At 44.4% G+C, this 10,202-nt stretch overlaps 1 protein-coding gene across 1 annotated transcript; it reads left to right on the top strand.

Moving 5' to 3' along the window:
* Positions 1 to 5,991: 5,991 nt before the first annotated feature.
* On the top strand, positions 5,992 to 6,541 carry LOC121685150 (complement C1q-like protein 3). The gene is made up of 2 exons (XM_042065502.1): positions 5,992 to 6,115; positions 6,201 to 6,541. Exons 1-2 carry the CDS (start codon positions 5,992 to 5,994, stop codon positions 6,479 to 6,481), a joined length of 405 nt encoding a protein of 134 aa, XP_041921436.1. The 3' UTR covers positions 6,482 to 6,541.
* The last annotated feature ends 3,661 nt before the right edge of the window (positions 6,542 to 10,202 follow it).

Here is a 10,202-nt window from a genome sequence, read left to right as displayed (position 1 = left end):
ACAACCTCCACCCAACAGATTAGTCCAGTGGTCCCCAAACTTTTTCTTCCGAGGGCCAGCTTACTATGCCTGGCTGTAAGAGAGGGCCAGTGACTCGGAGTATATCAGTAACCATAAATAGCTTAGTGCTGTGAACAACAGCAGTCTACCTTAGTTGAATATTCCATTACATTTAATCTATAGGCTATTGCAATTTAATACCATTGTTAGCTGTGTTTATATTGCCATCATGTGTAAAATGTAACTCAAATTAAATAATACTAATAAAAAGACTTTTGCATTCCCATAGGTATTAGCAGGTAGTCCCAAAAGTATATTTCATTAAAAATGTGTGAACTCTGAACTCTGAAAATTTAAAGTTCTCAAACTATGAGAATTTTATGAAGTGCTGAAGTGGTCTGAAATGACCACCATTCTAACTTTCACTCACCTGAACTTGTGAACATTGTATGAACATTTGAACAAATAAAAATAATTATCCCAGAAAGTCCCAGAAATATGACTTGAATATAAGTTAGTTAGTTATTAACAATTCATTGATAAACTTTTAGAATACTTTGAGCACTGATGCAGTCAGCATAGGCCTCTTACATTGTTTGCAGGTAGGACTACATTTCATTCCGTTTTTGATGGCAAACGCGAAACAGCGCCAAAACAACCACCAGTGGACAGAAAGAGTATTACATGTGTACTGTTAAGACTCGCCATAGAGAATGAATGGGGGAAATTGCGGAGGTTATGGTTTGACGATGTCGTACTCCCGTGCGGGCCGGTTGCTATATACCACGGACATGTTTTGGGGGGCCACCCAAAATGAGGTGGCGGGCCGTATCTGGCCCGCGGGCCGTAGTTTGGGGACCACTGGATTAGTCTGACCGATGTCAACTCTGTGCTGAGAGAGATGAAAGCTCTGATGACAGAGCAGACAGAGGAGCTCCGACTGGCCAAAGCCCAAGTGGATGCCCTGGAGTCCAGACTGACAGCCAGTGAGGGCCAAATATTGACTGCAGGAAAGGAATACAGGTAAATTAACCTACCTATCACCTACCTCCTCTCCTCTCCTCTCCTTTCTTTTCCTCCTACACAAATGGACAGATTGCATGTAAGGGCATGGTTTGGGTTCATGGTTTGGGTTCACCCAAGAGCGTGCAGATGCATGTCATGTAACATTAGTAATTAGATTAGATTCAACTTTTTCAAAGTGTTCCCATCATGATTAATACGTCTTTTTTTGAGCTAAACAGTGAAATGGCAAAACACCAGAGGTGGGACCAAGTCACTGTTTGGCAAGTCACAAGTAAGTCCCAAGTCTTAGCACTCAAGTCCAAGTCAAGTCCCAAGTAAATAGAGAGAAGGGCAAGTCGAGTCCAAGTCCAAGTCTCATCAAAGCCAAGTCGAGTCCAAGTCCAAGTCCCAATCTTTTTCAAGTCCTGAACAAGTCATCAGGTACTCTTCACTTAATAATGGCATTATTAGACTATCGATCATAATTTTAACACTTCCATCTAATCCACAGAATTTGAATGTCTTGAAATCTTTTACGATATATGCATGCGCATACAATATACACATGTGCATACCAGAGTAATCTGTACAAAACGGATATAGCTACATGACAAATATATATATTGTTTTTCCAAATTGCAGAGCCCACTGTAAGTATGAGTAATAATTTGACTGATGGCATTTCACTGCGCTAGGCCACAGATTTGCCTGCAAACAATTTATTAGGCTGTCTGCCAGTGGCGACTCATAAGGGAAGCCAAGGTCAACACTTTTATATTATTTAAAAGATAATAATGACAGTCATTTTGTTTTAAAGTATTCATTTCTTAAGAAATACTACACATTTGATGCTGTTTATCTCATTTGTAAATGGTGCACTGTCACTTTAAGCCCATTGTGTGCCACTGTCCACACATTCTCATAATGATCTTTTTTTTACCAGCTCCATTCAAATATAGCCTATGGCTAGTCCACAAACTCAAACATTGTTTGTGCCACATGTAAAGCACAATATTAACAATGATAAGCATGATATTAAGTTGGCACAAACAGCTTTCATTCCTTTGGAAATAGATGCATGTTTGACATGATGCTTGCTTGACATTTTCTGTTTGCAATTAAATGTGAATTATGAGCCTGGTAGCCAGTAGCCACCTAGCTAGCTGAGTGGAATGCGTTTCAATCGGCATATCAATGTGCTTCATGTAAACAAATTATTGAATAGGCCTACTTCAAGACTCACCATTTCCATTACACAAAGGCAAAGACAACTCTTCATATTCTTGTCCACTTTCCAAATCACAGTGAGTGCAGCCTATGTCATAGTGACCTGGATCTCATAGTTTATAACAGTAGTGAGAACCGGATAAATCCGCAATTTCCCCAAATCTCGTATTTGTTGCCTTCATGATTTCCTTTTATACGTTTCTTATATTTAAAAGAAAATATCAATCATCATCAACAATGACAAGCCAGCTGGAACCTGCCACTCGTTTTCTCTCCCTCTCGTGCGTGCTTAGATGGGGTTCTCAATTAAATGCAGTAGGCTAGCATAAGTTCAAGTTGGATCTTAATGGAGAGGACTCGAAAAGTATCATCTTTATGTAACATGCTGTTGGTGCATTTTGACATTGTAAACGTTCTCTAACAAGAGTGCAAATCAGTTTGCTGTAAAGCTACTAGTTATTGGCTAAATGTTGGTCGTTTCTCTGTCTCTTGGTGCCCTACACACAGTGCGTAACGCATGTGGGGGTAGCGACAGCACTGAACTGTGCTCTAGACTGGCCGCTTGTCTCCGCTATTTTTTTTTTATTTTTTTTTAGTCGCGGAGGGAAAGCATCTCTGGGATGACTGATCCACGATCAGGAAATTTAGTTTTTGACTCGAGACATGTCAAGTCGTCACAAGTCAAAGAGGCAAAGTCCGAGTCAAGTCTCGAGTGAATAGTATTCAAGTCCAAGTCGAGTCGCAAGTCATGCCGAATTTTATCAAGTCAAGTCTGAAGTCATTAAAATCATGACTCGAGTCTGACTCGAGTCCAAGTCATGTGACTCGAGTCCACATGTCTGCAAAACACTAATGTTGAATCATATGTACAAGTTTTGAGCAATATATACTGGCATCCAGGCAACAATCACATAAAGGTCTTTTCAAACGTTGCCTGGATGCCAGTATATATTGCTCAAAACTTGTACATATGATTTAGCATTAGCGTTTTGCCAGATGTGCAAGATGCACATGCCATAGACACTAATGCACCCCCATACCATTGGCTTAGATGTTGGCTTTTGAACTGTGACCTAATGACAAGTTGGACTCCAATTTAATGTAAAATACTTAAAGAACAATTCCGGCGCAAAATGAACCTGGGGTTAATAACAAATGTGTACCGAGTTCGGCCGTTCGCTGGAATTTATTATTTAACCAAACGTGAAAGGTAAAAAGGTGCCTGTACACTTACAAAGTTCTCAATGCTTCGGTTTACATGTAGAGACCCTCATTATGCTACCGTGTAAGTGTGGTGCTATTTTGAGCCTTGTTAGTGGTATAGAAATAGCGATTACTTTTTACTGTACGTCTGCCCCGAAGGCTAGTGTTAAACGCTAATTAGCGGTTTGCAATAAAACTGGTCACATTCGACTAGCATGAAAACAAATCCCAGCGAACGGTCGAACTCAGTACACATGTCTTATTTACCCCTAGGTTCATTTTGCGCCGGAATTGTCCTTTAATAAACTGTTACGAATTCAGCCCACTCAGGTGGAAAACTTGCACAAGAGGGATTTTCCCGATGGTCAAAATGTGGGTACTTGTCAGAAAAATATGAGACGGCTGCAAACATAAGATAGGACAGGAAAATAAAAAAGAAAACTGGTGGTGGTACTGGTGGTAAAGGGGTGTTTGCCTGCCTCCCGTTCCTGGGGCACAGGCCACTCCCAACAAAAGTTAAGAGTGGGTCTTCTGTGGGAAACTTAATAAACTATACTCACTGAACCTATAACTAAGAACGTGCAGGAAATGTACAACCGCTCAACTCATAAACTAAAAATACCAAAACGATTAACAAAGTGCTTTACATCATAATTCAGCAGAGTTTAACCAAGAAAAATAGTAAACTAAGAATGCCAGCCAGCGTCTGTCAGGAGGGAGGACGGGAGAGAGAGAGCCATCTTGGAAATGGGCCGGCTTTTATACTAGTGGGCCGGCCCTCAGTCAGTCAGTCACTCCGTGTCAAAATTGGAATAACACGGCCAGTCTCCACCTACACAACAGATAGGGACAGAGCAGACCGCGAGGAGCACAGGAAAATACATTCAACTTCAACCACATAACAACGACCAGATTGAAAACTCTGATAAATGCAGTTATAATGCGGCGGTCATTATAGTCAGATTTTTATTTTTATTTTTCGCATGTCCAAATTTCCGTCAAGGATTCCCGGGACACTGAAAGACCGGGGTAGACGAAACTTGGTGGGCATGTAACCCCATATGGATAGCATGGAACCATCATTTTTCGTTTTGGTCTGTAGCCCCCCCGCTGAACTGCACCCCCCGAAATGAGGGTAGGGCAGACACAGTTTTCTGTGAATATCTCGGTTTAGGAGGAGCATTTTTTTTGTATGTTGATCTCAAAGGGCCATGTCAACCCATTCCATAACCACTCATTTCATGTATAGCGCCACCTAGTTAAACACAAAAAAGTAAAAATGAGGTGTTGTAATCGCAGGTATCTGTGACCTAACATAGTCAAAACTGCACGAAATTGGAAGTGTAGGATCATTATGACACCCTCTGAATGCACGCCAAGTTTCGTGGAATTCCGTTCATGGGGGGCCACACAATAAATTAATTTATGTTACTATACACCAACTGGCCTGTAGGTGGCCGGAGACAGTTTTCTGTGAATATCTCGAGAACCGTAGGGCCTAGGAGGTCCACCTTTTTTTGTATGTTGGTCTTAAGGGGGCATGTCAACCCATCCCATTACCACTTATTTCATGTATAGCGCCACCTAGTTAAAAATTAAAAAGCAAAGAATTAGGTGTTTTCATCACAATATCTCTGGCTGAAATGGTCAAAACTGCACGAAATTGAAAGTGTAGGATCATTATGACACCCTCCAAATGCATGCCAAGTTTTGTGAACTTTTGTTCATGGGGGGCCTTACAATAAAATAATATATGTGTACATTTAGTGACCGTACACCAACAAGGATTCCCGGGACACTGAAAGACCGGGGTACACGAAACTTGGTGGGCATGTAACCCCACATGGATAGCATGGAACCATCGTTTTTCGTTTTGATCTGTAGCCCCCCCCCCCCCGCTGTACTGGACCCTCCGAAAGGAGGGTAGGGCAGACACAGTTTTCTGTGAATATCTTGAGAACCGTAGGGCCTAGGATGACCAATTTTTTCCGTATGTTTGGCTACAGGGGTCATGTTAACCCATTCCATGTGCACACATGTGCATAAACAGATACACACGCACACACATACATTCACAGTAATCATACGTATGACACATACTAACACAGTAGATATATGTACGCATGCATGCACATGCACAAACACACATACGCAGGCAAACACACAAGCACGCACACACACACACACACACACCCACACACATAAACATAAACGTGTACACGCACACATGCACACAATTCAAGAATTTCTCAGAATTATGAACAGGCAAGATGGGGGTGGGGTTGTATAAAATGAATTTTACATGTGAAATCTATGAACTAATCATGTTTTGGTACTGTTTAGCAGATACCAGTGAGAATTGAGTGTGGATAATGCAATTTAGTGAGACAGTTAGAATCATATAGGCCTTTCAGCGTGATTTATTTTTGTGGAAAAAATGTGCTGGACTGGGCGGCGGTCATATTTTGTACCGCTCTGCGGTACATCTAGTTTCTATATGTGTGTCTGTGTACATTTTTAAATGTATCATTCTGATTTTGGTGCCTTGGAAGAAACATGGCTTTTACAGTCTCCCTGGAGACAGACACAAACAGATACACAGGACCCTTCACTGTTGGGAAAACCCTAGTCTACAAACACATCATCACCAACATGGGCAATGTGTACAACCCCAACACAGGTGAATGTCATTTCAAAATATCAGACTATCTATGTCATGTCTTCAGTAGTATGTGTGTGTGACCTGTAGTTCCTCTCTCACTCAGGGTTCTTCACAGCACCGGTGAAGGGAGTTTATGACTTCAATTTTTACGTCTATGGAGGTGGCGGCCCTATTGGAATTGGAGCTTATCTCCGTAGGAACAGGGAGAAGCTTGTGATGGCGTTCACCGGTGGAGATGATCATTCCATAAACGCCTCTAACGGTGTGAGTGTGCTTCTGGAGGTGGGAGATGTGGTGGATATTTACCTGCCTGCCAATCATAGGATAATAGACAATGGAAACCATCACAGCACCTTCAGAGGTCACCTGCTGTTCCAGGTCTAACACACACTACAGGCTGACCATTTAGAAAGTGTGTTACCTGTTGAACCAAAAGAGAGAGAAATACACACTCAATTAATCAATCAGAAGTTGAAAGTTAGGTTATTCGGTAACACTTTACTTGACAGTATCGACATAAGAGTGACATGACACTGTCGTGAACACATGACACTGTCATGACACATGAAACCTACTGTAATCCTAACCTCTAACTCTAATCCTAATCCCAACCCTAAACCTAACCCTAATCCTAACCTTAACTTGCTATGACAAAAAACGAATGTCACTTAATAACAGAAGCGTTATGTCATAAACGTTTATGACTTGTTTATGACACGTTCATGACAGTGTCATGTCACTCTTATGTCGACACTGTCGAGTAAAGTGTAACCGGTTATTCACATTTGCTTGCTACTGTAGCTGTGGTGAGTCCTTTGCCTTGACTGTGCACATTTCAGAAGACGGGTCTGTACTGTAGGTGTGTTGTCTGCATCATACACTGTTTCAGAGTCTGTTTATTATATAGAATAACATGTTCCATGCATTGTGAGCCGTCAGTGGCTCAGGAGGTAGAGGGGTCGTCCAGCAGCTGGAAGGTTGCCGGTCCGTGCCCAAATCCTCCTGACACTTTTGGAGTGTCCTTGAGCAGGAGCAACCCCAGTGCTTCCAATGAGCAGGTGGGTGCCTTGCATATAAATGCAGTCCATTGTACAGGCTCATTTTCACATCTAAAATAAAATGTTGGATCTGCTGTGTATAGCATGTGTCTATGATTGGAGAGAGAAAGACATCATTCTGAATTTTACAGTAGACAGAAACACACACACACACACACACATGTGCATACACATTATTAAGCATGCCTGTGTCATGACTGTCGGCCAAACTCAGTCAGAGAAAAACAGTCCATGATTACTGAGTCAGTCATTCCAAGATAGAAACAGCAGAGTCTAGATCAAACTCCTTCTACCAACACACAGGTGAAGCTAAGCCCACAGTACTGACACACAGGTGAATCAAACCCCACAGTATACACACAGGTGAATCAAACCCCACAGTATTGACACACAGGTGAATCAAAGCCCACAGTACCGACACAGAGGTAGCATACTGTAGGTGTATAAAACCCTATAGAATAACACAGATGTTTATAACATCCTACAGCTATGACAGATAGATAGAAAGCTCTGTGTCTCTGTCTATCATACACCTGTGTCAGTGCTGTAGATGTCTATCATACACCTGTGTCAGTGCTGTAGCTATCTGTGTCATACACCTGTGTCAGTGCTGTAGCTGTCTGTCATACACCTGTGTCAGTGCTGTAGGTGTCTATCATACACCTGTGTCAGTGTATGATAGACACAGGAGGAAAAGAACAGCAGGAGAGGTCGATGTCTGCTCAAATATGTCAGAATTTCTCCAAAAAGATTTCAAAAATGGTAATAATAATAATACAAAAATACTTTTACCTATAACAAACAAAAACAAACAGATTCTAAAAATAATACAGTCAATTCACAATCAATGCACAGAGCACTTACTCTGCCTCAAAAGCAGAACTGAGCTAGCCCATTAAATAGCCTAAGCCATTACTACAAATTTGCCCGCATTGGGATGATGGGCCACCATAAAAAGCCTGGGGAACACTGGAAATATATTTCAATATTTTACTTAATAAGTCAACATATCAACTTGGGTTTTCTGCTCGCTGCCATCATGCCAGGAGTGAGTGTCCAAAACCTTTCTTTTTAGTAAACTATGTGTACACTAACAATGTTCTCAATGCTCAAGTTCATGTGTAGAGACACTGATGATACTTTGATCAAAGTTTCATGTTGTGTCGAGCCTTCTTAGTGTTTTAAAAAAATAGTGATTTTGACGCATCGAAATAGTAGGCTAGTGCCCCTACGACTCCCATTCACGAAAGTTTGACTCGGGTATTCACAAAAACACCCTAGGATGCATTTTGGCGAGAGATACGCCTGAATAAGCAATATTAAACATATTGTAACAAACTGCAAAGTTGTCTCAGAATGGTTTTATTGGTTACGCACCAAAACACACGAACGTCATTACACAGGCAACACAAGGGAGGTCAGTTAAACAAGCACGATACACAAACAGGGTAGTCACATACAATACACGGGGTAAACACATGAGGTACAACATAACGAAAGACTATACCAGCTAACACATATATGACAAGGTAAACGCAATTACTCTCACTAAAACTAAAACATCAACATTACACACACACACATACACTGCACAGCACCATGGGAGTTCAGTCATGAACCAGCTAGGCTCAGTTCACTACACAGCCCCCCGAGACTTAGTCTATGTCCCTTTGACTCAAGTCTTACCCTACGTCAGTCCATGAGCCTGGCTGGAATGCGATGCTGGCGTTGTGGGCACCCGCTGTCGCGGCAGTGACTTCCGGGGACGGCTGCACGGTGATCGGTGTTAGAGCCACAGCTCCATTGTCACCAAGGTCCACAGAATCAGTGTCCAAGTCTCCACGACCCTCAGCTGAGGCCAGGGGTCGATACGGGGCCAGTCGATCACGGTGGAGAGCCACCACTCTCCGACGCTTAATCAGTCTCACACGATAGACCACCGGCGACTGCGCGTCCGTGGCCCCAGCTGCCACTCTGCAGTGCTGCGTTGTGGCGTTGGGCTGCGGTGCGTTGTCTCCGGTCTCTCGATCACTGTAGCTGGTAGCGGAAGGCGGCGAGACGACCTTGGGGTGCTGCTGGCGAGCGTTGAGTCTCTCGCTGGCGTGCTGCTGGCGAGCGTTGACCCTCTCATTGGCGCGACGCTGGCAAGCGTTGAAAACAGCGACTCTCTCTCTCTGCCAGCGGTGATGCAGCCTGTAGACGGCGAGCGGGCTCCGGTTGAGCCGCGGCCAGGCTCCTCTCCTCCCTCCGGTGGCAGTGCTGGCACTGGTCTGCTGCACACGGACGCCTGGACAGGGCGTCCGCGTTGCCGTGAAGGTGACCCGCCCGGTGTCGAATCTCCATGTCGTAGTCCTGGAGCGCCTCCAGCCAGCGAGCCAGCTGGCCCTCTGGTTCTTTGAAGTTCAGCAGCCAGGTGAGCAGCCATGGTCCGTTCTCATGGTCCGAGCAGGAACCGTTTGCCGTAGAGGTAGGTTCGAAAATGGCGCACTGCCACCACCACAGCCAACAGTTCTATGCGGGTCACGCAGTAATTCTTCTCCGCTCGGTCCAGTGAGCGGCTGAAGTATGCGACCACCTGCTCGCCCTGCTCGCCTGCTTGAGAGAGGACAGCCCCGACGCCCACGTCGCTGGCGTCGGTGTCCAGGATGAACGGCAGTTGAGGGTCAGGGAAAGCGAGCACTGGGGCCTCACATAGCGCCCTCCGCAGCCGCCGGAATGCCGCGTCGCACTCTAGCGTCCACGGCCTTTGTGCGTCAATCGATGCAGCGGGCTGGCGATTGTAGCAAAGTCCCGGATGAAACGCCGGTAATATGACGCCAGGCCCAGGAAGCTCCGCAGCTCAGCACCGTCGCGTGGAACAGGCCAACGTCTCACCGTCCCCACCTTAGCTGGGTCGGTGGCCACTCCGGCAGCCCCCACGACATGGCCTAGGAACCCGGTTTGCCTCCGGAACAGGTGGCACTTTTTCGGGTGCAGTTTGAGCCCTGCACCTCGTATGGCGTCGAACACCTTCTCCAGATGTCCTATGGCACCGGTGAAGTCCGTTG

Source organism: Alosa sapidissima, chromosome 16 (assembly GCF_018492685.1).
Source record: "Alosa sapidissima isolate fAloSap1 chromosome 16, fAloSap1.pri, whole genome shotgun sequence".
NCBI lineage: Eukaryota > Metazoa > Chordata > Actinopteri > Clupeiformes > Clupeidae > Alosa > Alosa sapidissima.
The sequence above is the reverse complement of the archived record's forward strand: the minus strand, read 5'-3'. Positions and strand labels throughout refer to the sequence as shown.

Bases quoted from the DNA above. Each gene is read 5' to 3' on its own strand.
- LOC121685150 (XM_042065502.1), top strand. From the start codon at position 5,992: ATGGCTTTTACAGTCTCCCTGGAGACAGACACAAACAGATACACAGGA. The intron at 6,116-6,200 runs GTGAATGTCATT...TCTCTCACTCAG, and splicing joins TGTGTACAACCCCAACACAG to GGTTCTTCACAGCACCGGTG.